The 27,800-nt window shown below is 51.3% G+C and overlaps 3 protein-coding genes across 11 annotated transcripts in view; 1 reads left to right on the plus strand and 2 right to left on the minus strand.

Moving 5' to 3' along the window:
* Window positions 1-204: 204 nt before the first annotated feature.
* On the minus strand, window positions 205-4,810 carry PTMS (parathymosin). 2 transcript variants are annotated; one of them, XM_036300119.1, is made up of 5 exons: window positions 4,322-4,737; window positions 1,311-1,382; window positions 1,095-1,173; window positions 913-974; window positions 205-751 (listed from the first exon to the last, which is right to left on the minus strand). In XM_036300119.1, exons 1-5 carry the CDS (start codon window positions 4,364-4,366, stop codon window positions 701-703), a joined length of 309 nt encoding a protein of 102 aa, XP_036156012.1. In that variant the 5' UTR covers window positions 4,367-4,737; the 3' UTR covers window positions 205-700. The 2 variants fall into 2 exon arrangements, with proteins under 2 accessions (XP_036156012.1, XP_036156011.1); XM_036300118.1 differs by lacking the exon at window positions 205-751 and having other exon boundaries at window positions 926-974; window positions 1,095-1,382; window positions 4,322-4,810.
* Window positions 4,811-15,565: 10,755 nt separating this feature from the next.
* On the plus strand, window positions 15,566-26,613 carry MLF2 (myeloid leukemia factor 2). Of its 5 annotated transcripts, none has more exons than XM_036297198.1 (9): window positions 15,566-15,776; window positions 16,288-16,365; window positions 16,607-16,733; window positions 16,989-17,024; window positions 17,539-17,592; window positions 18,401-18,529; window positions 18,699-18,858; window positions 19,874-20,124; window positions 22,968-25,571. In XM_036297198.1, the coding sequence occupies exons 2-9, from the start codon at window positions 16,316-16,318 to the stop codon at window positions 23,100-23,102; spliced, it is 942 nt and encodes a 313-aa protein (XP_036153091.1). In that variant the 5' UTR covers window positions 15,566-15,776; window positions 16,288-16,315; the 3' UTR covers window positions 23,103-25,571. The 5 variants fall into 5 exon arrangements, with proteins under 5 accessions (XP_036153091.1, XP_036153090.1, XP_036153092.1 ...); XM_036297197.1 differs by lacking the exon at window positions 22,968-25,571 and adding an exon at window positions 22,750-22,922; XM_036297199.1 differs by lacking the exon at window positions 22,968-25,571 and adding an exon at window positions 26,551-26,613 and having other exon boundaries at window positions 15,567-15,776.
* COPS7A (COP9 signalosome subunit 7A) overlaps window positions 21,402-27,800 on the minus strand; it is a 38,896-nt gene continuing 32,497 nt past the window's right edge. For 2 of the 4 annotated variants that reach the window (XR_004965749.1, XR_004965748.1), the window contains exon 12: window positions 21,402-21,516. Coding sequence is in view for 1 of the 4 variants with exons in the window: in XM_036297209.1 (XP_036153102.1) it covers window positions 21,495-21,516 (22 nt within the window). In the remaining 3 variants the exon portion in view is untranslated. The remainder of the gene's footprint in view (window positions 21,517-27,800) is intronic. The other 2 variants (XR_004965750.1, XM_036297209.1) reach the window with 1 other exon arrangement.

Here is a 27,800-nt window from a genome sequence, read left to right on the forward strand (position 1 = left end):
TGGGGAGGAATTCCCCAAGAATCCAAAATCAGGACAACAGTCAGTTCTCAAAGAAGCCGTCCTCCGTGCCCACCCTGAAAAGTGCTGACCTTGTCTTCTTTAATGGTGGGTAATAGGAGGGCACTTTTTAATAGAAGGGAACGGTTCTAACAGAATGTGACATAGCCACCCTCCTCCCTCTGCCCTGGGAAAGCAGGAGACAGGTTAAAAACAGAAGCGCGACCATTTCTTTATTAAATTATACAAAAAGGGGAGGAGAGGGGGGCAGCTGTGGGGCTTGGTCCCAACCCTGGCCCCACCCCGGCCTGGCGCTGTCTGAGAGAAGGGGATCTGAAGGAGACCCAGGGATCAGGCAGGGTAGGGATGGGCAGGACAGAAGGCTAGGATGCAGAGGTTCCGAAGGAGAAGCTATCGGAGGAGGGGTGGGAGTGAGGAAGAGAGAAAGAAGAGGGAAAGGGAGCAATTGGGGACCAGCTGGGGAGCTCAGATGGAACAGGTCAGAAGGTGGAACAATGGCAGAGTGAGGATGGAAGGGCAGTGTCTGGAGAGGTGGACATGAGAAGGCTGGGGAGAAAGAGGGTGGCAGCTCTGATGCAGGGCCCAGAGCAAGGAGTCAGGTGAAGAGTGGCTGCACTGAACTGTTCCTGCCCCCATCTCCAGGCCTTGAGGGGCCTCCTTCCCCAGCCCATTGGCAGGGGGCTCATGCCGATGCCCCATTTTCTGTCTTCTGCCGCTTGGGATCAGCTTCATCCTGTGGAGGGAAAGAGCAGGTAAATGGGAGAGGGACTTCCCTGTCCCTGCCCTACTCCAGCACCCGCCCATGCACCACAGGGTTCTGGATCCAAATCCAAAGGGCTCCCAGCCCCTGCTGCATCCCTGACAGCCCCTCAGGCCCCACAACCCAGCCCAAACCTCCTCTTCAGCAGCTCTCTTCAGCGCGGGCCCCTCGTCGTCATCATCTTCTTCTTCCTCATCTGAGGAGCCAGAAATGGGTCATTGGGGAGGCAGGGAGCCCCAGCAGGCCCCAGTGGTCGCCCTCAGCCCTACATCAGGTCTTCAAGCCCACCCTGACTCTGTTCCTTGCCCCTCCCCACCTTCTTCTTCTCCTTCATCCTCCTCCTCTCCATCCTCAGCGGTTTCTTCTTCCTCCTCCTCAGCTCCATTCTCCTCCTCCTTTGGGGATCAGAGGAGAGAGCAGGGTCAGGCTGGCTGTTTGCCTCCCACACCATCACCACCAGCGGCCAGGGGCACTGGGAGGACCGGAAGGGTGGGGCAAGGTGGGCACAACCCCCAACCCTGACCCTCAGCACCTCCACCACTTCTTTCTTCCGCTCTTTCCGGCTCGCCTTCTCCTCCACCTTCTCTTTCTTCTCCTTCAGGTCCTGCAAGAGAGAAAGAGGTCACCTTTCTCTCACCAGAAAGCATCTGCAGCCCTGAAGTCCCTCCAGCCCTGGTTCTCCCTCTGCAGTGAGCTTAGAGGAGAATGTGAAATAGAGAAGGTAGTGACAGCAGTTTAGAGTCAGAACAGAGGTCGCAGGGGCCTAAAGGCCACAACAGGGCTGAGATCAGACACTTTCTTCCCCAGTCTCAGAGAAGATGAAAAGTGATGAGGAAAGAGAACTAGGTGGCCAAGGTAACTGCTCACCATCCCCATCAAGTTCTTCCAAACCTCACTGGCTGCAGAGTTCAGCTCAGCAAAGCAAATCCCCTCCATCTGCTCACAGCCCTGATGCCCCACCCCCTCCCACTGCCTGCCCAGCTCTGCCTTTTGTCTACCCCTAGGGCCTTTTCCTGGTACTCTTTCCTGGGCATCCCTCCCAGCTTCCCCCCAGCTACCAAAGCCTTTGTTTCCCTGTCTGTGTGTCTGTCCCCAGAATCCTCAGGCTCCTACTTGGGCAAACACCACAGGAATAGGGAGAGCACTCTAGCCCAATTCCTGGCACCCCCTCTCACTTTTTCCCACTCCCCTCTTTGGGGAAAAAAAAAAGTTCAAGTAGTTTCCACCTCCCTCTGGAGTGTGCACGGTGTGGCAGGAGGGTAGAAATAACTACTTCCAGGGGATGTAGGTCAAGTAGGATAAAACAAACATGGGAGAATGTGGGACATGGAGATGAAATGAGACAAGTTCTGTGTCTGGGGTGGGACAGAAATACAGATGGGGAAAGTACATGTCTAGAGGACACCCCCCCTCCTGCACTGCCCCTCTTCTTCACCCCAAGATCTTAGCAGGCACACCCTAATGTCCTTTTCTGATGTGGCAGAGGGAGATGCTCCTGAGAGTCCCCCTTCTCTAGACACACCTGCCCTTCCAATTTTGATTCCTCCTCTTCCCACCCCACCCTTGGCAAGCCCTGAACGAGTGTCTCCTTATGATCAGATCTGGCATTGGTGTGCAACTCTGTGTATCTGATTCCGTGTGGATGGAAGTTTTCTGTGTGAGTAGATCACCCTGAGAGGGTGTGTCCTTTCTGGAACTGAACTGGGATAGGAGGGGGTACGGGCTGGTGTCAGTGGTTGGCCTGGAGGGACACTCAATTCCCTTCTCCCTTTCAGGGAAGGGAGAATGCTTGACCCTCTCACTCCAGCTAGGTTTCCTCATGTCACTTGGCTGTCCTCATTTCTTTGCCACATGGTCGGTATGGCATTTCTTTCTTTTTTTCAAACTCATTTTTGATGAGCGAGAGAGACATTGATTTGTTGTTCCACTTATTTATGCATTCATTGGTTAATTCTTGGATGTGTCCCGAGCAGGGATCAAACCTTGGCACGACGCTCTAACCAACTGGGCTGCCCGGCCAGGGCAGTATGGTGTTCCTACTACCTGGTGGGCTTGCTCCTCCATCCTGGGCCTGGAGAGCCACCCCGGGCTCATGAGCTTCTCTCTGGGCCCTAGCACCAAGTCTGTGTGCCCCTGGCCTGAGTTTCCCATCTGGGCTTAAGGGGGGAGGGACATTACGAGACCAAAGTCCAAGGGGCCGGGCCCTCTCCTCCCTGCTCTGTCCTTCTGGTCACTGTCCTTCCATGATCCTCTTTCCAGGAGGGTATGACCCAGGTCTGTGCTAAGCAGCCCTCTGGCCCATTTACTCAACACAGGCACACGCTGACACGGGCTGACACCAGTTCACACACACACAGCTTCAGAGGAGCCCCGCCGCAACTCAGGACACATGGCCCGTGTCTGGGTCTTCTGGCACCCTCCTGAGACAGACAGCATCAGAGCACGGTGGCGTCCTGGGCACGCACGAACCAGCAACACGGCTCCAGGCCTCCACACGCACACATGTAACTGACACAGGCAGTCCCACACACTCGCTGCATTTCTGACATACAAAGACACCTACTCAGTGAAGTCACGTGCCACCACACCTTGCCAGATCTCGCACACAGCCCCCCTCTTCCACGGCCTGTAATCCCACGGGGTCCCTCCTTCTCGCTTCACAGGCCATCAGGAGGCCCCCATGACTTCCTCGGCCACCCTCCACTCCCAAGGTCGGGCTCCCAGCCCCCAAGCCCTGGCCGAATTAACTGCCCAAAGCAATCCTCAGCAAGTTCCCTGGAGAAATGAAAGGCTGGAAGCGAGGCAAGGGCAAACGGATGGGCCGGGGAAGGGAGCTGACAGAGCAAGGATGGCTTCATGCAAGGCGGTGCAATGCTGAGCAGAGGCTTTTTCGAAGGCTATTCCTATCCCGCTTGTGGTTTTTAGGGACTCAGGGTTCTTTATCAGGTGTGTGTGTGGGGGGGGGGGGGCTGAAAAGGTGCTACGGAGAGAAAAGACAGCTGACGGCCACGGGCAAAGGAAAGGATGCAGCCGGCAAGATCGGAGGGAAACGAGAAAATAGAGGCAGTGGCTGTGCAAGGAGAGGAGCAGGCGGCAGTCGGCCTCGAGGGGAGGGGCCGAGGGGCGGCCTCCGGGGAGAGTCCTGTTTACACCGGAGGGTCTCACGCCGCGCAGCCCAGGAGGTGAAGTCAATTTACACCCCGGGGGGCCGGGGCGCGGGGAGGGAGCGGGCGGAGTGGGCCGCGCGTGCAGGGCTCCGACCGGAACGGAACGGGCCGGGGCCAGGGTGTGCGGGCCGGGCCGGGCCGGAGAGGGGTGGAGACGGCGCCTGGGCCCGAGCGGGCCGGGAAGCTAGAGGGCGCTGGCGGGCAGCACGCCGCGCCGGGGAGGCAGCGCCAGGCCGGGAGCGGGGGGAGGGCGGAGAAGGGTCGGCCGGGCTCCGGCGCCCGGGCAGCGTGGGGCCGTCGGGGGCGGCCAGGGGCGCGTGGCCGCGCCGAGTCCGGGGGTCGCGCGGGTCCGGATGGCGGCCGTCCCCGCCCGTACCTTGGCGCTCAACTCGGCCGCTGCCTCCACGCTCTTCTCCGACATGGTGCCGGGGCCGGGGCTGGCGGGGAGCCGGGGTCCCGGGGTCGGGACGGAGGGGCCCTGGACGGCGGAGGGTGGCCGCGGCCGGAACCTGGCGCGGTGGCGGCGGCGACAGCGGCAGCGGCAGCGGCAGCGGCGGCGGCGGCCGCTCGGCGGGCTGGGGCTCTGGAAGAGGCGGCAGAGGCGCGCGGGGTGGGGCGGGGGTGGGTCCGGAGCGGAGACCCGCAGGGCTGCGCCGTCCGGAGAGCGGGCGGAAGGGCGGTGCGGGCGGTGGCTGGCGCGCTCCGGCCGCGGTCGCTGGGTCCTCGCCGCCCCCGCACCCGCAGAGCTGCCACCGACCAGCCGCTGCCGCCCCCGGGCAGGGAAACCGCTTATAAAGGCGGCGCTGCCCGACGGGAGGGGCTTCCCAGGGGTGGGGCCGGCGGGAGCGGGGAGGAGAGGAGCCGGGAGGAGGATGAAAGCGGAGGTTGGAGAGGTGGGGATAGGAGGATGAGAGCGAGGGGAGGGCGCGCGGCGGGGGGAGGCCGGGCGGGAGGGGCCGGAGAGGCGCGGGGCGCGGAGGTGGGCCGGGGTGGGGTTCCCGCGGGGCGGGGCCTCCGCCTGTGGATGTGGAGTCTGTCTGTTGGGGGCGGGCTGGAGGGATGGCCAGAATCCTCCTGGCCTCCCCCCCCCAAAAAACAACCACCCTGAGATGTTGCCAGGGGGTGGTGTGGGGAGCAGAGGGGGAGCTGGGCAGGTATGTGAGAAACCAAAAGCCTCCAGAGGAGGAAGCGGTGGGAGCCACTTGCGCACCGCGCCGGCCTTCCCCTGCCCTCGGGCCTCCGCGTGGCCTGGAGGCGATGGGACCGGGCAGCGCGCCCCGTCCCGCCCGAGGCCGACTTCGGTGACCCTCCCGGCTCTTCCCATCCCGCGGGGTCGGAGGCCGCTTCCTTTCCTCTCCCGTCTCACTTCGCCGGGCCCTCCTGCTCCTCTTCACTCCTCTGCGCCCAGCCCCTCTCCATTCGCACCTCACCCATGCGCCCCTTCCACCCTCCTTCCCGGACGCCACTGTCCTGGTCTCGTCTGCCCCCTGGCCCTCTCCCCTTGGGATTCTCCTCGGTTCCTCTTCATGCCCTTGTTTTCCCTTTCCTTCCATTTCTCTCCCCTCCGCTGCCATCTTCCCCAGCTTTCCGGGATGCCGTGTGCCTCCTTTGCCAGGGCTCCAGGTCTGGGGTCCCACCCTGGTCCACAGCCTCAGTCCCGGGCCCTGAGTCTCGGTGTCTTGGGGGCATTTTAAGACGCTTAGGGTTTCAGGAGGGGACAGGAGCCTGGGGTGGGGGGAGGGGGTTAAAGGTCAGGAATGTAAATGGAGTGGAAGGTTAGGGTTTGGAAAAAGGTATCTTGGGTGTGTGCGCGCTCCCATTATTTGGTTGTCGTTACCATTACTCCTATTTTCTTAATAGGAAATACACACTGATCATCACTTGTTATTTGAGGGCTTGAATAAGCCATCTTCTGCTCCGTTGGTGCGCACACCTCTCCATGTCTCTTCCTGACTCTTGTTTCTCAGTCTCCCTCTCCTCAAAAATCTTGGAGCCCCACCCAGGTTTTTCCTTGCCGAACCCATCTTTCTCTGAGATCTTTCCGTCTCTCAATCTGTTTCTCTGACTCATTTACTGATGTATTTAGCGATCTCTGACCCTCTCCATCTCTACTCTCCAGCTTCATTTTTCTCCTTCCCCCCCTTTACCCCCCCCCGCCCCCCTCCCCGCTCTCACTCCCTCCCCGTCTGTCTCTTTCCTCTCCCTCCCGCCCTCCTCCTTCCTCTACCCCCTCCGCCACCCCCAGCCCCGCCTGCTGTCTCGGACACCCTGCTGGGCTCTTACCCTGTTGCCCTGGTAACCGCCCCCACTCCGGTCACCTCCACTCCCCTCCCCCCTCCAATCCCCGCCACCAACAACCTCCATCCACCTTCCTCCTATTTTTCCTGAGAGCCAATAGAAACCCTGTTGCCAGGTGGAATGCTCATTTGAATCAGCCAATCCAGTAGCCCAACTGCTTGCCCTGCCTTATATGGGGATTTGAGGAGGGCCACTCCCCCCACAGCAGCCCCGCGGGGGAGCAGCCCCTCCACTGCCCTCTCTGCCCGCTCGGGAGAGGGCCGGGGACCCTCGTTCTCGCTCTCCCGTGAGGGCCTGGCCTCCCCTTCCTCTAACGGGGACCCCCGGGGCTAGTGTGGGGAGCGAGGGGCCCGGGGGCGGGGCCTCAGGGCCGGGGGCGGGAATGAGGTGTGATGAAGGAAGGGGAGGCGGAGGGAGCCGGGAATTCTGCCCAGGGAGGGGTGTCTGGGAGCGGAGGCAGCTGCAGTGGAAAATTCCAGGGAGATGGAGAGGCAGAGAATGGGAGCCCTGCCCCGAGGCCCGAGGGAGCGCCTGGAGAATCGGAGAGTTTGGACACGAGGGACCACAGGAAAGAGACCCAGTAGCTGGAGGCCTGGCTCTCAATCCCTTCCCGATGGGAAAAGCATCCCTTGGCCTTCCCCGTCTGCGTGGACGACAGACCAGCCTCCCGACGTCTTGGCTTCGAAATAACGGAGCGAGAAGTGAGACGGGCGGATAGGGGCTGGCTGGGCTGCCGAGAGCCAACCCCGCAGCCCTTGAGGCTGGACGAGGACCCGGATCCGGTCTCTGGGCCGGACGGACGGTGTTTGGCGATGCTCGCCGGCTGCTCCCTCCCGAGAACTGAGGCCTCGTGCAGGCTCGTCTGTCCCGAGTTGTTCCTCCACAGTCCAGCTGAGAATTTTCCCCACTAGTTGAGTGGGGGAACCTGTGCTTCTTACACATTTTCTGAGGGTGGGAAAAGGGGGGCCAGATGGGAACAGGGGAGGCATGAACCCAGGAAGCAAGGGGCACTATGAGCTCTGGCCTGACTTCCCAGACATTTCCCTCGCTGGGTGTACGTGTTCAGTTCTGTCCATCTCATTCAGGAGTGAATTCCTCCCCCTCTCCAGCTTCCTGCTTGTTGGCATTTGGTTTTCGTTTGCCTATCTATCGGATTGGTTGAGTACTAAGGAAGATCTAGTTATTCAAGGCATTGGATAGAAACTTGAAGAGTTGGACCTCCCCTCTCCTCACTGTACCTTTTTATCTCCACTCCCAATAACCTCATTTCTATTCCTTCGCTTTTTTTTGGTGTGTGTGATTTTTTTTATACCTATGTATATTTAAAAAGCTCAAGTCACTGGAGAGTTGAGATGAGCTACTAGAGAGAGACCTAAACCAGCTTAACTTTTTAAAAAATATATTTTATTGATTTTTTTACAGAGAAGAAGGGAGAGGGATAGTTAGAAACATGGATAAGAGAGAAACATCAATCAGCTGCCTCCTGCACACCCCCTACTGAGTATGTGCCGGGAAGGAATCGAACCTGGGACCCTTCAATCCGAAGGCCGGTGTGCGATAGCACACTGAGCCAAACCGGTTAGGGCTTAACTTTTATCTTGGTTTTGAGTATGTTTCCCCCAGGAGCATTACTTAAGAAATCATCTTCACACCCAGCCAATGGCTCAGTGGTTGAACATCTACCTAGAACCTGGTCAGGGCACATGCTCCGGTTGTAGACTCGATCCCCAGTAGGGAGTGTGCAGAAGGCCCCTGATCGATGATGTTTCTCATCCATGTTTCTATCTTTCTAGCCCTCTCCCCCCCCCCCCGCCCCCCCCCCCGCCTCTAAAATCAATAAAATTTTTTAAAAGGATTGATAAAATGGGACCATTTCACATTTCACTTTATAAAGCTTTCTTGAGTACTTCCTCTTCTTACCAAGCTAACTCCTGCGTCTGCCCTGGGGCTCAACATCACTTGCTGACTTTTAGCTTAATTAGGATTTTCAATCAATTGAAAGAATTTTTGTATCTTTAGCATCTGCTTTCCTATCTGGGATATTGTAGAAGCTCAAAAATGTTTCCTAAAATGCATAAACTGTCTTTCTACCTAAAATACAGATTGTTTAATTTCTCTATATAAAACCCTTTGATAGTCCTAGCCAGTTTGGCTCAGTGGATAGAGCTTCGGACTGAAGGGTTGCAGGTTTGATTCCTGTACCTCTGTTGCAGGCTTTGGCCCTAGTCTGGGCTCCTGTGGGAGGCAACCAATGGATGTCTCACATCAATGTTTCTCTCTGTCTCTCCCTCTCCCTTCCACTCTCTCTAAAAATCAATGGGAAAATATCCTCAGGGGAGAGTTAACAAACAACAATAACAAAACAAACAAAAACTATCAGATAAAGTCCAAAGATCTGATCCCTTTAAGGGTTTAACCTCTGTAACCTCATCTCTCACCACTGTTTTTTCAAATGTTTTGCTTCAACACCCCATGCTCCCCCCCCCCTTTTTTTTTTACTCCTGATAGTTCTTCCCAAATGAGGCATACCTCTGTGCCTTTACATTGATCACATCTTCTGCCTGGAATGCTCTCTTGGCTTCACTCCCAAAGTCACTCCCTCTTTTGAACTCCCTCTTTTGGCCTTTTTATATACATCTTTCAAAGGCTAAAGGGAGTCAAATATATGGTGACAAAAGGGAGATTTGACTTTGGGTGGTGAATAAACAATGCAATATACAGATTATGATGTATTGTAGAATTGTACACTTGACTAATGTCACCTCAATAAATTTAATACAATTTAAAAAAATAAATCTTTCTATTGCATACTTCCTCACTGGATAATAATTAATTCCATGTTGGCCAAAGACCCTTCAGTCCATGGGTCAACACTGAAGGGTTGAGATCTTGGGCAGAGATTATGTCTTGTCTTTTTTTTTTTTTTTTTAATATATTTTATTGACTTTTTACAAAGAGGAAGAGAGAGGGATAGAGAGTTAGAAACATCGATGAGAGAGAAACATCGATCAGCCGCCTCCTGCACACTTCCTACTGGGGATGTGCCCGCAACCCGGGCATGTGCCCTTGACTGGAATCGAACCTGGGACCATCCACAGGCCGATGCTCTATCCACTGAACCAAACTGGTTAGGACTATGTCTTGTCTTTTTATCCCCAGCACCTAGCACTATGCCTGGCACACAGTAGGAGCTCAATAAATATTTTTTGACGTGAACTACTAAACAGGTGACACAAAAATGAATCCTTAATGCCCTTAATGTTAATCACAAGATGCCCTGCTTCCTTCAGGATGTCTTCTTGAAATGATCAAAGAACAACAGGAAGTTCTTAAGACTTAAAACTCCAATGCAGTGCAAACCTAGGTTTGGCTCAGTGGATAGTGTAGGTTCATGGACTGAGTGGTCCTGGGTTCGACTCTTTTCTAGGTCAAGGTCAAGGGCACATACCTTGGTTGCAGGCGGTGGCGGGGGGTGGGGGGTGTGAGTAGGGAGGCAATCAATGTCTCTCTCATATCATATTTCTTTCTGTCTCTTTCCCTCCCTTCCACTCCCTCTAAAAAAAATCAATGGAAAAATATCCTCAGGTGAGGATTAACTAAAAAAATAAGTAAATTTTTAAAAAATAAGTAAATAAAATTATTTAAAAAAACAAAAAATCCAATGCTAATACCAACCATTAACATTAGCAAGGTATCTATCCCTGATGGTCTAACAGTTAACAACTTACGGTCAAACTAGGTATGAAATTCACTTATTCCTGTTGTCCACATCTCCTCCTGCTTTAGGTGACTAGCTTTTAAAGGTGAGACTTTCCAGGGAGCCACATGGTCAGGATCTTCCAACCAGACACAATTTTAATGTACTATTCTCAAATCATTGTCTTTATATATTCAGAACAATGCAGCAAGCAGACCAGTCATTTATTTCTCATTCACTTACCCACATCAAAAAACCTTGGGAGTCCTTGATTCCTCTCCCTCACACTGCATCCATCTATCAGCAAATTTCATTAGTTCCATCTTCAAAATATATCTAGAACATGACCACTTCCCATCACCTCCATTTTTTCTAATCTAGTCAAAGCCACCATCATGTCTCATCTGGATGATGACAGCAGCACGTGAATAGGTCTTTCTATTGCTGCTGTTGTCCTCCAACAGTCTATCCATATAATGGCCACAGTGATCCTTTTTGTAGCTCTTACAAACTTCCACATGATCTGGCTTCTTTCTTTCTTTGTGACCTTGTCTCTTACTATTGCTCTTCCCTATTCTACATCGGTCTAGGCCAGGGGTGGGCAAACTTTTTGACTTGAGGGCACAATGGGTTCTTAAACTGGACAGGAGGGCCGGAACAAAAGCATGGATGGAGTGTTTGTGTGAACTAATATAAATTCAAAGTAAACATCATTACATAAAAGGGTACGGTCTTTTTTTTCAATAGTTTTATTCATTTCAAATGGGCCGGTTTGGCCCGCAGGCCGTAGTTTGCCCACGGCTGGTCTAGGCACATTGGCTTCTTTGTTGAACACACTAAGCATACTTCTGCCTCTGGGCCTTTGCACTTACTATTTCATCTGCCTAGAGAGTTCTCACCTCAGCTAGCCCTCCTCTTGTTTAGGTCTCAACTTAATTATCATCTTACTAGAGGCCCAGTGCACCAGTGGGGTCCCTCGGCCTGGCCTGCGGGATCTCCAATATCCCACAAGGGGTCCCGGATTGCTAAAGGCCTCAGGCCAGGCACAATCAGGGCAGGGGAGTGACACGGGAAGTTGGCCAGCTGGGGAGGGACCATGGGAGGGCTCCAGGGCATGTCCGGCCTGTCTCCCTCAGTCCCCATTGGCCGGACCCAGCAGCAAGCTAACCTACCAATTGGAGCATCTGCCCCCTGGTGGTCAGTGCACATCATAGTGATTGGTCGCCCGGTCGACTGTCTGCCCCCTGGTGGTCAGTGCACATCATAGCAAGTGGTTGAGCATCCTTAGCATGTCATTAGCATATTACGCTTTGATTGGCTGAACAGCCAATCAGACATTTAGTATATTAGGCTTTTATCATATAGGACTAGAGGCCCGGTGCACAAAAATTTGTGCACTCCGGGGGAAGGGGGGGGGTCCCTCAGCCCGGCCTGTGCCCTCTAGCAGTCTGTGACCCCTTGGGAGATAACGACCTGCTGGCTTAGGCCTGCTCCCGGGTGGCAGAGGGCAGGCCCAATCCCTAGGTGCAGCCCCTGGTTGGGCTCAGAGCAGGGCCGATTGGGGGGTTGGGGCACCACCCCCTGTCACACTCAAGGCAGGGTCGATGGGGAGGTTGCGGCACGACCCCCTGTCACGCACAGAGCAGGGCCAATCCGGGGGGTTGGGGCTCCATACCCTGTCATGCACAGAGCAGGGCCCATCAGGGGGTTGGGGAGCTCCCTCCTGTCACGCACAGAGCAGGGCCCATCAGGGGGTTGAGGAGCTCCCCCCTGTCACTCACAGAGTAGGTCCGATAGGGGAGTTAGGGCACCATCCCCTGTCACACACAGAGCAGGGCGGATCAGTGGGTTGGGGCACCGCCCTCTATCACCCACAGAGCAGGGCCGATCAGGGGGTTGGGGCCCCGCCACTCTCACACTCAGGGCAGGGCCAATGGGGAGGTTATGGCTCTACCCCGTCACACACAGAGCAGGGCCCGGGGGGGCGGGGGGGGGGGTTGGGGTGCCGCACCCTGTCACACACAGAGCAGGGCGATCAGGGTGTTTGGGCGCTGCCCCCTGTCATGCTGATCCCGGTGCCGGGAGGCCTCTCGGCTCCACTGATCCCGGTGCTGGGAGGCATATTACCCTTTTACTATATAGGGTAGAGGCCTGGTGCATGGGTGGGTGCCAGCTCGTTTGCCCTGAAGGGTGTCCTGGATCAGGGTAGGGGTCCCCACTGGGGTGCCTGGCCAGCCTGGGTGAGGGGATGATGGCTGTTTGCAGCTGGTCACACACCCTTCAGGTTGGGGGTCCGCACTGGAGTGCCTGGCCAGCCTGGGTGAGGGGATGATGGCTGGTTGCAGCTGGTCACACACCCTTCAGGGTGGGGGTCCCCACTGGGGTGCCTGACCAGTCTGGGTGAGGGGCTGAGGGCTGTTTTCAGGCTGGGAGTGACTGAACTCCCAAACGCTCCTTTTTTCATTTTTTTTTTTTATTCTGGGCCAGCTTTACCTTGAGGCTTGGCTCCAGCTCTTAGGCCTCCGCTCCAGAAAGTAGGTTTCTGGCCTTTGCATACAATGTTGCGAATCTGCTGGCTGAAGTCTGGCGATATTTGTTACAATGTTTGAAACTGCCCGTTCAGAGGCCTGCAGCCGCAGGCGGGGAACGTTTGTTTCCTCGTCACTGAGGCAACCAAGCCTCATGTTAGTTTCAAGCTGCCTGGCTGCCGGCCGCCATCTTGGCTGACAGTTAATTTGCATATCTCGCTGATTAGCCAATGAAAAGGGTAGCAGTTGTACGCCAATTACCATGTTTCTCTTTTATTAGTGTAGATATGCGATGCCTTCCCTAGTCACTCTAAAAAGCCACCACTACCTCCCAGTTGTTTGTTCCTCTGTCCCCCTTCTACCTTGCTTTATTTTCCCTGTATTACTACTATATCTCAGAGCCAGGAACAGTACCTGACACACAGTAGGTATTCAATAAATATTTGTTGAATGGATGTGGATATAAAAACAAACAGAAAAGCTGATTTTTAAAAAATGCTCCTGAGTCACTTTTCAATCTCACTCTAACCTGGTGTCTGCTGTACAACTCCCTCTACCTGGGGCACCTTAGTGCTAATTTTCAGGGTTCACCTTCCTCCCCCGATGCAAATGCATACACACATACACACATACACTCAGTTACACCCATTCACTTTGGCCCAGGCAGGAAATCCAGTTTCCCCTACTCCCACATCATTCCCCATCCTCACTCTTTTCCAAATCCAACTGCCCTGGGATTGCTCCAGGTGCATGACCTTGCACTTAAAAAGGCCCCTTTCTGGCCAAGCTCTGCTCTCACAAGGACTTCCTGACTTTGTTTCTATCAGATAGAGAAGTGAATATAGGAACTACTTTATTTCTCTTCCATCTTTATCCTCCTGGTGTTAACCCTCACCCCTGGCAGGGTCCACTTCCCTCCTACATCTTACCATCTACAAGACACTCCAGTGACAGAGGAATTTCTGTTCCTCAGTTCATTGGACAGAGATGAAAGGAAGGAAGGAAAGGAGGGAGGGAGGGAGGGAGGGAGGAAGGAAGGAAGAAGGAAGGAAGGAGGAATGGGTGGCAGAAAAACAAGGAGGGAACATGGGAGGAAATATAGGGTGTCCCAAAATTCACGCAAGATTTGAATTTTGCGTGAGCATTAACAACAACAAAAAATAAAAGCCTAATTTTACTTGATTTATTGAATCAGATTCTAATATCTGTTGCCCTTTGATTTCAATCCCTTCAATTTGATAAGCATTACCAAGTACTAATTATGGCCCAGGAGCAGGGACAATGAAGACCACAGCTTTGCGTATGTGCCAGTAAAGCTGTGGAGGCCATTTACCCGATATGCTATTCCATACATAACCCTATACTGTATACTTTATGAATCAATAAGAAATTTACAATTTTTAATTATAAACCTGTGTTTTCTATCAAAATTACTTCTTGCGTGAATTTTGGGACACCCTATAGAAGTGAAGGCAATGGAGAAGGGAGACACACTCTGGTTGTTGGGGACAGAAAGGTTCTTGTAAAATTACATTCCTTCAATTCTTGGGAGTAGATGGCTGCCTAAATGGTATGTCTCCTGGAACGCAAAAATGAGCTCTTGCATCGCCTCCTTCATCCCCATCTGTTCAAGGATTTCTGTTAACCTGAGACAAAAACCCAGGTTTGGAGCTTTGTCTCATAGTTAGAAGCTAAACTGTAATTTGTAAACAGCACTTGGGATCTGCTCCAGGGGCACTTGCATGGTGGGATGTGAAGAGATAGAGCATCTGGAAGATAAATGTAAAATATTTTACTAAGTCTCTTCCCCAGAAATATCAATGAAAACAAATTTTCTTTTATTGTGTCTTTGTCTTTCTTTGGCTTTGCCAGTCAGCCTGCTTCTAAATTATCTGTCTCTGTACCCTCTGTCTTCACTATTGTTTTTTCCCCTTTAATGATGATCAAGTCCAAAGAAACCTGAGAAGCCCTGCCCCCAATACCTTTTCCTGAGTCACCATGGACCCCTTCCTCTTTCTCCCCCAGGGAAATATTGGGAACAAGTCTTTCTGATTGTCAGGCTCCACATAGCACTCAGATGGCTGGCAGCCAGAGTAAAGAACCAGGGAGAGCTAGATTTGGATAAATCTGGTTTAAAGTCCACCCTAGACAGTCCAAATTCCCTGATACCCAGGGGGATGGGCCTTTCTCTCCAGTTGGGCCAGATTTTATGCAAGACATTTACTATGTCAAAGTATCAGTCTTTGGCCTCGGAGTCAGGTCTCCAGAGTCTGTTTCCAGCTCCACCCCAGGGTGATTCTGGTTAATGAAGCTTCTCCAAGTCTTTACAGTACACCCTTGACCTAGCTACCTGACTAAGACAAGATCAGTGCAGGGCTGGGAGCTCTTGAGGACACAGAAATTAGGGAAAAGACAGGGAAGGTTGCTACTAAATGAGCTCCGACCCTCACGGTAGGGTTAAGTGAGGGGTTTAGGAACCTCGCCAAACCCAGTTCCCTGGGGGAGGTCGTTCCAGTCTGACCCAAGGGCGCCATCTGGCGGCCGGATCCCTCCCACACCTGGACTCGCCCCGCCCGCTCGCTCCGAGCCGACCAGGCTGCCCTGGGGGACTGCCGCCGCCTCCCCGCGTCACTCAGCGGCCCCGCCTCCGTCCGGTAGCGCCTCCTCCCGAGCTGGCCCCCAGCGTCCCCTGCGGGATCGCCGCCCTTCCTGCCTCTTGGGCTGAGCGCTTCTCCGGTAGAAAGTCGGCTCCAGGCTCCCCCAGGGGTCCGCCCCGTCTGGTCCTCCCCGGGGCGCGTGCCCCTCCCATGGGAATCTGCTCCCGGTCCTCTTCCTTCGCTGAGCGAACGTGCCGCCCCGCCCCAGCCCCATCCTTCGCGAGTAATGACTCCCTCTGCTTCCCCCCAAACCCTGACGGGGAGCCTCTTCGGGTCAGCAGAGCCCAAACCCAGGCTGCCAATCAGCTCCCATCACCCTCTGTCCCCGGAGGACCCCGCGCCCTACCCCAGCGCCCTGCCACCCCGGGGGCGGCCCCGGCCTCCTCTCCACGCCCGCCGGCGGGCGGGGCTCCGCGGGCCGCCCCGGGGTGGGCGTCCCCGCCGTGACGTCACTTCCGTCCGGGCCTGGCCGGGATTCGGGTTCCGTGGGCCGCGGGAGGTACGGAGGTGGCAGCTGTGGAAGGCGGCGGCGCGGGAGGCCGAGCAGCTCGAGCCCGGACCGATCTTGCGTCCGGGGCCGCCAGCCCTGATCCTGCAGCGCTCGGGAGGCGAGACCGGCCGGATGGGCCGCTGAGCCCGAGGCGGGGACCGGTGAGGCTCGGTGGGAGCGGGGCTGCAGGGCTGCGAGCCTGGGGTGCGGGGAGGGGAGCGTCAGGCCCGCCTCCTGCTTCGCCCGGCGGAGAGCTCGGGCCAGCGGAGTCCTCTGACAGTTCGGCGGGGACCGCGAGGCCCGCCCGGGGAGGCCTGGCAGCGGCTGGGGGAGGAGGGGGCGGGGTGCTGGGGTCATCACGGGGCGCAGGGCCGGCACTTGGGATTCGCATCCGGAACAGTGGCGGCAGGGGAGGGGTATGCTCTGGCCAGGGCTTTGGGGAGAGGATGGCTGAGTGGGAGAGGCGGGGGAGTTCCCCGTGGCCCGCCTTGCGAGAGGCTGGAAGAGCTCCTCTCTCCCTGGAGGCTGGTGGTGCAGCCCTGGAGGGGGTCTCACCGCGTTCGGGGTGGGAGGTCAGCCGCAGGATGTGGAAGGGACGGTGAGTGCTGTGAGCGCCCCGACACTGAGCGGGTGTGCAAAGCCTGGCTGCCGCCAAGTATCTCATCGTTACAGTGTGGAGCCCCCTGGAGCTAAAATCAGGATGTTCCGCTTCATGAGGGATGTGGAGCCTGAGGATCCCATGTTCCTGATGTGAGTACTGCCTCCCCCCCATGCTCTGGTACTCATCCCACTCCACTGGAGGTGTCTGAGTGCCTACAGACATGTGGGTTCCCATGGTGTCTACAGTACTGGCTGGATACTGAGCTCCAGCCCCATCTTGGAGGGCAAGCAGACATCTGTGCCTCTGTTCCCCAGGACCGGTTTCTTTTGGGGGGAGGAGCGGTTGACTGCTTGGCCCGTCTGCCATCCATACTGTATACTCACTCCACAGGGACCCCTTTGCTATTCACCGTCAGCATATGAACCGGATGTTGTCAGGTGGCTTTGGGTACAGCCCCTTCCTCAGCATTACGGATGGCAACATGCCAGGGACCAGGCCTGCCAGCCGCAGGATGCAGGTAATGATGCTGCAGTGTACCTGAGACCCAAAGAAAGGCTGGAGGGTGGTTAGTAAAGCGCTTGATTTTTCTTGCACTACAACCAGTGTAGCAAAGTGGGATCATCTAGGAGGAGGGGGAAGGGGTCTGGAAGAAGGGCTGAGTGATACCCCTTCGAGAGGAAGGTGAAAAACAAGCTGAGGCCATGGGCTAGGTTTGGGATTGCAGTGAGATCAGTGGTGGTCGCTAATGTCTGTTCTTTCTCTGTTCCTGTAGGCTGGGGCCGTCTCTCCCTTTGGGATGCTGGGAATGGTGAGTTCTTATCTCCTTGTGTCCTTCCATCTCAGATACACTCTATACACTTAGATATTACTTCCAAATGTGCTTCTCTAGAATAGCCTTATGGGTAACCCTAGAAACTTTTTATCGTGTTCTCAGAGCTCTGGGCCTGCTGTGTGCTATGAGTCCATGAGGTAAAGATGCTAATATTGACTTCTGTCCTTGTAGGAGCCATACTCATTAGGAAAATGTACTTGTCTAGGGAAGTTTGTTCTTTTCAGGAGGGAGGTGCAGGTGAAGGACCCACTAGACATGGTTTTTATAAGATTACAGGTGAGCCCCATTGACTTCGGCATACCTAGGGCAGTCAGGAAAAGGGAAATTGGATCAGAACAGCCATAGAGGCTGAGGAGGAGGGCTGCAGTATACAGGAAGAGAAACATGTTCATGAAGAATGACAGAGAGCAGTTGCTAGGCGTGAAGGAAGAAGAGAACGGGATGGTGGGTTATCTCTGAGCACTCATTCTGCTCTCCATCTCTGCTGCAGTCGGGTGGCTTCATGGACATGTTTGGGATGATGAACGACATGATCGGAAACATGGTGAGACTCCTGTTTCATCCCTTGGCACCATCTTGAGTCCTCAGAGGAGTGGGGGAGAGTGCTAGAGAAGGGGTCAAGCTGGGTAAAGAAACTGAATCCGGAGAGCACTGGGTTTCGGTGTCTGCTCTCATGCCTGAGTGTGAAGCAGCAGCAGCACTCTTATGAAATATGCAGTTAAGGCTAAAACTCTTAAAGTCCTTCTTTTTTATTTATTTTTAAAATATGTTTATATATATATATTTTTTTAAATATATTTTTTTATTGATTTTTTTACAGAGAGAAAGGGAGAGGGATAGAGAGTTAGAAACATCAGAGAGAGAAACATCGATCAGCTGCCTCCTGCACACCCCCTACTGGGGATGTGCCCGCAACCAAGGTACATGCCCTTGACCGGAATCGAACCTGGGACCTTTCAGTCCGCAGGTCGACGCTCTATCCACTGAGCCAAACCGGTTACGGCTAAAATATGTTTATATTGATTTTAGAGAGAGAGGAAGGGAGAGGGAAAGATAGAAACATCAGTTGGCTGCCTCCTGCACATCCCCCCACTGGGGATCAAGCCTGCAACCTGGGAATCCAACTGGCGACCTCTTGGTTCATAGGTTGATGCTCAACCGCTGAGCCACACTGGCCAGGCGGTCCTTTTTTATTGTTGCACTCAGGAATTTGGGGGGTAATGATGAGTCCTGACATTTTCTTAGTTTTCACATTTTGTGAGGAAGATATGAGCAAGAACAGGCAGCTGAAGGGTGGGATCCTGTCTCCAGAGCCCCTCCCCTTCAGGCCCACTGGACCCTTTCCTTCTCAGGAACACATGACTGCTGGAGGCAACTGCCAGACCTTCTCATCCTCCACAGTCATCTCCTACTCCAATACGGGTGACGGTGCCCCCAAGGTCTACCAGGAGACGTCAGAGATGCGCTCGGCACCAGGCGGGGTGAGTTGGAGAGCTTTCCCTCTCAGAGAAGGCAGGATTTGAATGGCAGCCACAGAAACCCTGCCTTCTTTTTTCAAGATTGAGCTGTGGGTGGTTTGTCTGTCCCGGGTTGGCGTGGCCTGGGCTTTGGAAGGGGCAGCTGAATGTGCCATGTTCTGCCTCATCCCAGATCCGGGAGACTCGGAGGACTGTGCGGGACTCGGACAGTGGACTAGAGCAGATGTCCATTGGACATCACATCCGAGATCGGGCTCACATCCTCCAGCGCTCCCGAAACCACCGCACAGGGGACCAGGAAGAGCGGCAGGACTACATCAACCTGGATGAAAGTGAGCCTTCCTTGCTGCTCACCGCCCTTCCAGCTTCTCTTCCAATAGCCCCTAGTCCTAGTCCAGTTTCTGTGAACTAGGAGATACCAGCTTTTTCTCCCTACATCCATAGATATTTTTTTGGGCAAAATATGGTGAGCCCCATATTTCTTTTCATTTTTTTTTAACATTTTTATTGATCTCAGAGAGGACAGGAGAGAGATAATGATAGAAACATCAATGATGAGAAAGAATCATCCATCAGCTGCCTCCTACATGCCTCCCACTGGGGAGTGAGCCTGCATCTCGGGCATGTGCCCTAACTGGGAATTGATCCGTGACCTCCTGGTTCATAGGTTGATGCTCAACCACTAAGTCACACCTGCCGGGTGATGGTGAGCCCCATATTCTTACCTCTCTTGGAGGCTTGTCAGCTTTGGGGCTGAGTCAGGTCACCAGGGAGGGGCAAAGTCTGTCACCTAAGTGAGAGAGTGATAGTAATCTACCCTCTCCAACTGGATCCATTTTTATTTTGTTTGTTTTTTCGTGTTTTTTTTTTAAATATATTTTATTGATTTTTTACAGAGAGGAAGGGAGAGAGATAGAGAGTTAGAAACATCGATGAGAGAGAAACATCGATCAGCTGCCTCCTGCACACCTCCCACCGGGGATGTGCCTGCAACCCAGGTACATGCCCTTGACCGGAATCGAACCTGGGACCTTTCAGTCCGCAGGCCGACGCTCTATCCACTGAGCCAAACTGGTTCTGGCTTTTTCTTGTTTTTTTAAATCAACAAATACTTATCAAATATTTATTGTGTGCTTGGGACTCTGCTCCTTAAGTAAATAATTATCCCATTCCTGAATTCCTTCTCTAGTGGTCATGCCTTAGGCCTGTTAGTGGCTTCTAGGAACCACATTGAACCAGGAATTGCTAAATAAGCTTGCCCTCCCCCACACATCCCATACCCCTACTCTCAGCAGTTTCAGTCATAGAAGCCTGTGGCTCACCCTTGCATCTTCCTCTGGAAGCCAGGCTGTCCACAGGTGGTGTCTGGTCTATGTCCTCTTCAGGTGAGGCCGCAGCATTTGATGATGAATGGCGGAGAGAGACCTCCCGATTCCGGCAGCAGCGCCCTCTGGAATTTCGAAGGCATGAGGCTTCAGGGGGTGGAGGCCGAAGGACCGAAGGGCCTCCCCGCCTGGCCATACAGGCACCTGAGGACTCCCCCTCCCGACAGTCCCGCCGCTATGACTGGTGAGGGCCCTGGGCCCTCAGCCTCTCTTGTAAGTATTTGAGGGGGAGGAATTGTAAGATGCCAGGCACAGGAGGGAGGTTGGGCAGAGTACCTGTGCCCATTACTCTGCTGAGGCAGAAACAGTCCAGGTGCCTAGCAAATACTGCCTTTGATAGAAGTTTTAGTTGCTACGGAAAGAACTCTCACCAGAATAGGGATTAAACCCCAACTCCTGGCTTTTATCATTTGTCTTCCTTTTGACTTGTACTCATCTCTCTCCCCCTCCAGGTACAGGCTGAGAGGCTGACAAATCATCCCCCGATATAACTTTTTCCTCTCCAACTCCCACTCCCACTTTAATATTAAATTAACAGGCAAGCTGGCCCCCCACTCTCCCTGAAGTCTCAGGGAGAACCTTTCACTGCCCCCTTTATCTACATTTTCCTTCTTTAATTCCCTTCCCACAGTGACTCCACATCTCCTGTATCCACTAACTTGATTTTTCATTTTGCTGCTCCATCTTTGAACCTCCTCACCTTCCCCATTCTACCCCTGCCATACATTGAAGGCTTTTGTGGGGAGCTCTGGGTTTAAGGGCCTCCTCCCTCCCTCAGCTACCTTGGACCTTTGCCCACTTCCTTCTCAGACCCCCTGCTACAGGGGTCATAGCCCTCATTCAGGGGGCTATGTGGAGAGAGAGTACTGGTTCTCACCCCCTTCTCCCTTCCCATCTCCTACACATCACAAAAATCTTCCCTGTGTCCTCTACCTTTATTTTTTGTTTGTGCAACTTGTAACTAGGTGTTTAAGGAATAAAGGAGAATGGGGAAAAAAAACCAAGTGGCATTCTGGCTTTGCTTTTAATCTTTTCCTGTTCAATTTCAACCCTCTTGTCTCCTCCTCGTCATTTCCTTTCTTCTGTCTTCATGTGTGGCCTTCATAACTCAAGTTCAATCCCAGTGCCTCAATGGTAATGGCATTGGGACTGGCAGATGGGAAGCAGCAATGGAACTCAGCTGGGCTGGATGAAATGTAAGCAGCTGTCTTCCCTTGCTTTTGCTGTAACTTCATTTGTCAGGGGGAATGTAGGGCATATCTCATAGGTGCCTGAGGAATTTGCTGCCCCTTGTCCCTCAGGCGCAGTCTCTCCCATGGACTGTGGGTGGGAACACTTGTGGTCCAGAGCAGGAAGGAGTCCAAATAACCGTACGCAGGCCTTCAAGTGGGAGGAACTCTGGGGTCAGCAACATTCCACCAAACATTCTTCAAACCCTCCACTGCCAGCTGTTGAGAATTTGAGCCCAGTGAAGGAGACCCGAGGGGAAAACTAACCTGGAACCTGAGCGGTACTGGAAGGGCATGAAGTGCTCAAATTTCTCAAGACGTTCACTCTTGCTTGACCTGGCTCAGGCAAATGGGTCACTCTGTTTCTCTTGGGAACCTATTAATGATGACAAATGCTTGTATGAGTTTAATGATGGTTTCCACTAATTAAAAAAATCTTCAGTTCTTTTCAGTTGGTAAACAAAGGCAAAACATCCATCAGCAACCACCCAAAATTCAAGGCTCTGAGTCCTCTCAGCAAAGGGATGTTTTAATGGATAAATAGGTTCAAGAGGATTTGTCTAGTTGCTCAATGAGCAGAGAGATGATGTTGAGCTCAACAACCAAACACTGGCTTTGTAGTCCAAGGCAGGTGTTAAATCTTATTAAATAGGGTTGGTGAAGAGGCATGACCAGGGTCAAGGGAACCAATTCAATGGCTAGAAGAATCCAAGAATGCTCAGTTGGGTGAGTGTCATCCTGTGCACTGAAAGGTCACTGGTTTGATTCCCAGTCAGGGCACATGCCCAAGGTGTGGGTTTGGTCCCAGTTGGGGTACTTACAGCAACTGATCTGTTTCTCACATCGATGTTTCTCTCTCTCTCTCTCTCTCTCTCTCTCTCTCTCTCTCTCTCTCTCTGTCTTTGTCTCTGTCTCTCTCCCTCTTTTTGATGTTTCTCTCTCTCCCTCTCCCTTTCTCTCTAGAAATTAATAAAAACAAAAAAAAACCACACCATAACCCAAGAATTCCAGAGGTTAAACAGGTATAGCTAATACAACCTCCATCTGGGTGCTGAGTTATGGTTGATGGAACTCAAAGTGTCTACAGCCCCCAGCTTCAAGTATAATCTGCTCTGTCCAGATAGACACGTGTTTACTTCCTCTGGCAGGGGGAGCAGCCTTAGTCTCCTGAGGAGGCAGCACATGAAAAAGCACTGGAGTTACAGAAGGAGCCCAGAGGCTGGGTCTTCAACTCAGCTCTGCCACCAACCTAGCCATGTGGTCTTAGGCAGGTCATTCATTTCCCTGGACCTCAGCTATGCAGGTTCCTTCTAGCTACAAAGTCTTAGGCTACAGCAGTGCCCAATCTCAACCTGAATTTCTGTGCCAGCACCCACACATGGGTGTAGTTCTGAGTAGGGGCTGTAGCAGGGCAAGGGCTGCCCTTATTGCCATCTAGGTGAGTCACTCCAGTGTTTCACAAGCTCTCCCATTTGGGTTCTGGCTTTCAGACACATGAACTAATTTTCACCCCTGCTCCCTGCTCTTGGGTGAGGTCCACCCTTCAACCCAGCACTTACTCCGCAGGCCTGTGACTCTAGTTCTCAGCAGTGATGTGTTGTTCCAACAGTTATCTACAACTCTGGGGAAGATTCTTCATCTCTCAACATCAGTTTCCTGTTTTGTAAAATGGGCCTTTCTTGGCACTGGTGGCAGTGGTGACGTGGATAGTACACAGAACGCTTTTGACACAGTGCATGGAATATGAATGACTTCTCCCCAGTTACTCTGTCTGAGTCTGGTTCCTTCAGTGCTCTCTGTGGTCCTCATCCTTGATTCCATCCACAGGACTCCTCAAATACTTCCAGACACAACCAAACTTCCATCTTACTGGCCTTGAATCAGCCTCAAGCTCTCCGTTCTTCCAGCTACCAACTATCATCTTTCACCCTGCCATTGCTCAGTTCACAGACCAACAAGTAGAAAGAAATGTTTTGGGCCATTCTGATCCTGTCCCCCTTGCAGTTTGAGATTTTCCCTCCTCCTGTGCTAACAAAGGGCTTCCGGTTCTAGTAACACCTTTTACTCAATGATGCCTACTCAGTGCCCAAGTTATATAAACAGGCTACCCAGAGAACGAGGGCTGGTCTCCCAGCCCACATATTCCAGACCATTTAACTTTATATACCTATTCTGCCCTTAAGCTCCCAGTCCTGGGAATGAGGCTGAAGGAGCAGCAAGAGTCAAGGATTCCTTCTCTTGGGCCATTCCAGTTGGGCTAGGAACAAGAAAAAAGTAGCCTTTCCCTTTCTCTCCCTTAGACATCACTGGGGGGCTTCAGATAGGAGAGGTGGGAGCCAGGTGAAGCCACACTAGAGGAGGAGAGATGACGATAGGGACAGTTGGGCAGAGGAGTTGCTGAAAGATAAGAGAAGTAGACTTTGTGTAGCTGGTTCCTGTAAGGAGCCTCCCAACTTGCCTCCATCCCTGGGGAGAACCAGCGGGGGGCATGGAGCTGGAATGGCTGGATGGAAGATCACTAAAGGGGCTGGGTTGCAGAAGGCTGGCAGAGCTGCTAGAGAAGGTGAGCCTAAAGTCCCCCTGTGGAGTGCTGTAGCTCTGAGCCTTCCCAGCCTCAATATCTACCTTAAGTGGATTTCCAGGGACAAGGAGGAGCAGTGGTGCTTCCTGCTCTGGGCCCAGGTCCTTGTCCTCTAGACTGTCCTTGAGGTGAGGTCAGAATTCCTTGCCCTTTCTCTGCCCTTTATGATTCTTCTCATCCCTGAGGACCTTATCTTTTGGAGAATGGGGTGCTGCCCCAGCATCCATCCCATCCTCTTCATCTAGCCTGTCACTTGCCAACTGGAGAACTTACAGGTTCTGGACAATTATCCCCAAGATGTCAGTGTTCTCCATCCAGGATGTCAGCCATATGTCTGTGGGGTCTGAGGCGAAGGACATTTGGATACATGACGCTGGAGGAGGGGAGAGAAGGGGGCATGGGAAAGGGCTAGAGATTTGGACTGAGTCTCTAAAAGAGGGAGCAGAAATACCCTGGAAAAGTCATAGTGACACAGGTGGAAAATGGTTTGAGGAAAGTTAGCAAAGCTAGGCTCTTAGAAAACTACTGGTGGGATCTGGGTGGGGGGTGGGTTCCCAATTCACAGAGAATGTGGCAGGGAAGGACAGAAACCGATTCCCAATACAGATAGCCCTTGATTTAAGCAAATTAAGTATATGATATAATTTTAGAGTTGAAAGAGACCTTAGAGATCACCTCTGTATGTTCCCAAATGTGCCAGCAGGTCAGAATTACCACCCAACCTACTAAAGCAGAATCTTGAGGTTGGAGAGGATTCCAAGGTAGCTTAGCAACAATTACGGATATCCAAACCCCAGCTCCTATTTTACTGTGGAACAGAGGTGACTCGAACATCATATAGCTACCTAGTAGCACTGCAAGAGCCAGGACACAAAATCCAGATAGACACAAATGATACTAACATGCTGTACAGAATGACTCACAATGGGGGCTCCTTTAAATGAAAAGTTCCTCAGTGATTTAAAGTTGTTTAAAAATTTATATTAAAATTTACCCAACAGCATAGTTTTAAAACGATGGATTGCCAGTAACCCAGTACATGTTTTTTTTAATCTTGTATTTGTTTTTACACACAGTAAAGCTGCTGTGTGTACAGTTTCTATGAGTTTTAACACATAATAGATTTGGGTAAACCAACACAATCAGGATAAAAACAGTTCCATTACCCGCAAACCCTCTCCTGCTGCTCTTTGTAGTCACACCCTTCCTCCAATCCTATCCCTTGGCAACCACTGATTTGTTCTCCATTGCTAGAGTTTTGCCTTTCCAGAATGTTGTATGATGAAGTCATATAGTGTGTAACCTTTTGAAAGTGGCTCTTTCATTCGGCTTTATTTAGCCCTTGAGATTCACTCTTGATGTTGTATGTATTAATGGTTCGATCCTTTTTATTGCTGAGTTGTATTCTACTGGTTATTGTCTGTTTATCCATTCACCAGTTTTTGGCAATTATGAAAAGAGCTGCTATAAACATTCCTATACACGTTTTTGTGTGAACATGTTTGTTTCTTTAGCATGAAATGGAGTGGGATTGCTAGGTCATATGGTAAGTGTATACTTAACTTTATAAGAAAATGATAAACTGTTTTCCTGAGTAGCTGTGCCATTTTGTATTCCTACCAGCAAAGCAAGAGTTCCATTTGCTTTGCCTCCTTGCAAGCAGTTGGTATTGTCAATTACTTTATTTCACCCATTCTATTGGGTGTGTAAGTACTCTATTCTAATAGATATTGCATCATGATTTTAATTTGTATTTCCCTGGTGACTAATGATGTTGAGCATCTTTTCATGTGCTTATTTGCCATCATTACAGTCTCATTAATAAAGTGTGTAAGTCAGCTATTTTTCAATTGGCTTGTTTATTTTCTTACTGTTGAGTTTTTAGGGCTCTTTATATATTCTGGTTAGCTCTTTGTTAGATAGGGATTTACATGTATTTTTCCCCCTATTCTGTAGCTTGTCTCTTCCTTTTCTTGACTTTTTCTCCCCCCAAGCAAAAGTTCTGAATTTTAATGAAGTCTAACTTACCACTTTTTTTCTCTTATGAATTAACATTTTTGGTGTGGCATCTAAGAACACTTTGCTAATTCCAGAAACTAAGATTTTCTCCTATGCTATCTTCTAAAAGGTTTATAATTGTATATTTTTACATCTTTCTCTCGTTGGATGAGTTTTGGTAGCTTGTAGCTTTCAAGGAGTTGATCCATCTCATCTAAGTCGTTGAATTTATGTGTCATATTCCCTTAACTTTTTAATTTTTAAAATATATTTTTATTGGTTTCAGAGAGTAAGGGAGAGGGAGAGAATCATTGATTAGCTGCCTCCTGCACACTCTACTGGGCATATGCCCTTGACCAGAATCGAACCCAAGACCCTTCAGTCCCGCGGGCTCTATCCACTGAGTCAAACCAGCTAGGGCTTATTAACTTTTTAATATCTGTGGGGTTTGTAGTGGTATCTCCTCTTTTATTCCTGATATTAGAAATTTATATCTTCGCTATTCTCTTTTATCAGTATGGCTAGAGGTTTATTAATTTTATTGATCATTTTAAATAATCAACTTTTGGTTTCATTGACTTTTTCTATTTTTCTGTTTCCAATTTCACTAATTGCTGCTCTTGTTTTTCTTCTGCTTGCTTTGTGTTTATTTCTCCAATTCTTTATATAGCTTTTCAAGGTACAAATGTAGATTGTTGACTTCAGACTTTTCTTCTTTTCTAATATAAGCATTTGATACTATGATTTTTCCCTTAGTCACTGTTTTAGCTGCATCCAATATATTTTGGTATCCTATATAATAAAAGGCTAATATCCAAATTGTCCTCTCAGGAGTTCGACCAGACTGGGAGTTTGCTCGCTCGCTCTGATGTGCACTGACCACCAGGAGGCGGTGCGGAACATGGCGGGAGACCAGCTGCAGTGGTGGTGGGGCGCTGAGGGAGCAAGGGAAGGAGGAGGCGGGGAGGTGGGGAACCTGATGGGCCCTGGTATCAGGTCAGGCATAGGGACCCTACCCTACCCTAATTTCATGCACTGGGCCTCTAGTTTTATATATTTCTTTTTTTAAAAAATATATTTTATTGATTTTTTACAGAGAAGAAGGGAGAGGGATAGAGAGTTAGAAACATCGATGAGAGAGATCGATCAGCTGCCTCCTGCACGCCCCCCGGTGGGGATGTGCCCGCAACCAAGGTACATGCCCTTGACCTGAATTGAACCTGGGACCCTTGAGTCTGCAGGCCGACGCTCTATGCACTGAGCCAAACCGGTTCAGCATATATATTTCTTATTAAGTTCACAATATTTTCTAATTTCTCTTTGATCCATCAGTTATTTAGAAATGTGTTTAGTTTCCAAATGTTTGGAGAGTTCCCTGCTAGCTTTCTGTTATTGATTTCTACTTATAATTCCATTATGGTCAGAAAACAGTTTGTATGACTTTGATTCTTTAAATTTGTTGAATTTTATGACACAGAACAGTATATCTCAGTAAATGTTCAATGCACACTTGAAAGTAAAAAGTGTATTCTTCTGTGTTGGGGGAGTGTTCTATAAATTTCTATTAGATTTTCTTGGCTGATGGTATCATTCGGTTTTGTATACTTCCATATATTTGGTCATTTTCTGTTTACTTGTTCTGTTGATTACTGAGAAAAGAGTTTTGAAATTTTCAGTTACAATTGTAATCTGCCCATTTTTCTTTTGACATCTATCAGTTTTTGCTCTATTTATTTAAAAAACATATTTTTATTGATTTCAGAGAGGAAGGAAGAGGGAAAGAGAAGAAACATTAATGATGAAAGAGAATCATTGATTGGCTGCCTCCTGTATGAACCCTACTGAGGATTGAGCCTGCAACCCATGCATGTGCCCTTACCAGGAACCAAACCTGTGACCTCTTGGTGCATGGGTTGATGCTCAACCACTGAGCCACACCAGCTAGGCTGAACTTTATTTTTTTATTGAATTGAAAGGGAGAGCAAAACATTGATCTGTTGTTCCACTTATTTATGCATTTATTGGTCACTTCTTGTATGTGCCCTGACTGGAGATCAAACCTGCGATATTGGTGTGTCAGG

Source organism: Myotis myotis, unplaced genomic scaffold (genome assembly GCF_014108235.1).
Source record: "Myotis myotis isolate mMyoMyo1 unplaced genomic scaffold, mMyoMyo1.p scaffold_m19_p_3, whole genome shotgun sequence".
NCBI lineage: Eukaryota > Metazoa > Chordata > Mammalia > Chiroptera > Vespertilionidae > Myotis > Myotis myotis.

Excerpts from the sequence above, each read along its gene's own strand:
- MLF2 (XM_036297197.1), top strand. The coding sequence starts at position 16,316 with ATGTTCCGCTTCATGAGGGATGTGGAGCCTGAGGATCCCATGTTCCTG. Across the intron at positions 16,366-16,606 it reads GAGGATCCCATGTTCCTGAT|GGACCCCTTTGCTATTCACC; the intron begins GTGAGTACTGCC and ends CTCACTCCACAG. Across the intron at positions 18,530-18,698 it reads TGCGCTCGGCACCAGGCGGG|ATCCGGGAGACTCGGAGGAC; the intron begins GTGAGTTGGAGA and ends GCCTCATCCCAG.
- PTMS (XM_036300118.1), bottom strand. The coding sequence starts at position 4,366 with ATGTCGGAGAAGAGCGTGGAGGCAGCGGCCGAGTTGAGCGCCAAG. Across the intron at positions 1,383-4,321 it reads CGGCCGAGTTGAGCGCCAAG|GACCTGAAGGAGAAGAAAGA; the intron begins GTACGGGCGGGG and ends TCTCTCTTGCAG. Across the intron at positions 975-1,094 it reads GGATGAAGGAGAAGAAGAAG|ATGAGGAAGAAGAAGATGAT; the intron begins GTGGGGAGGGGC and ends CTGGCTCCTCAG.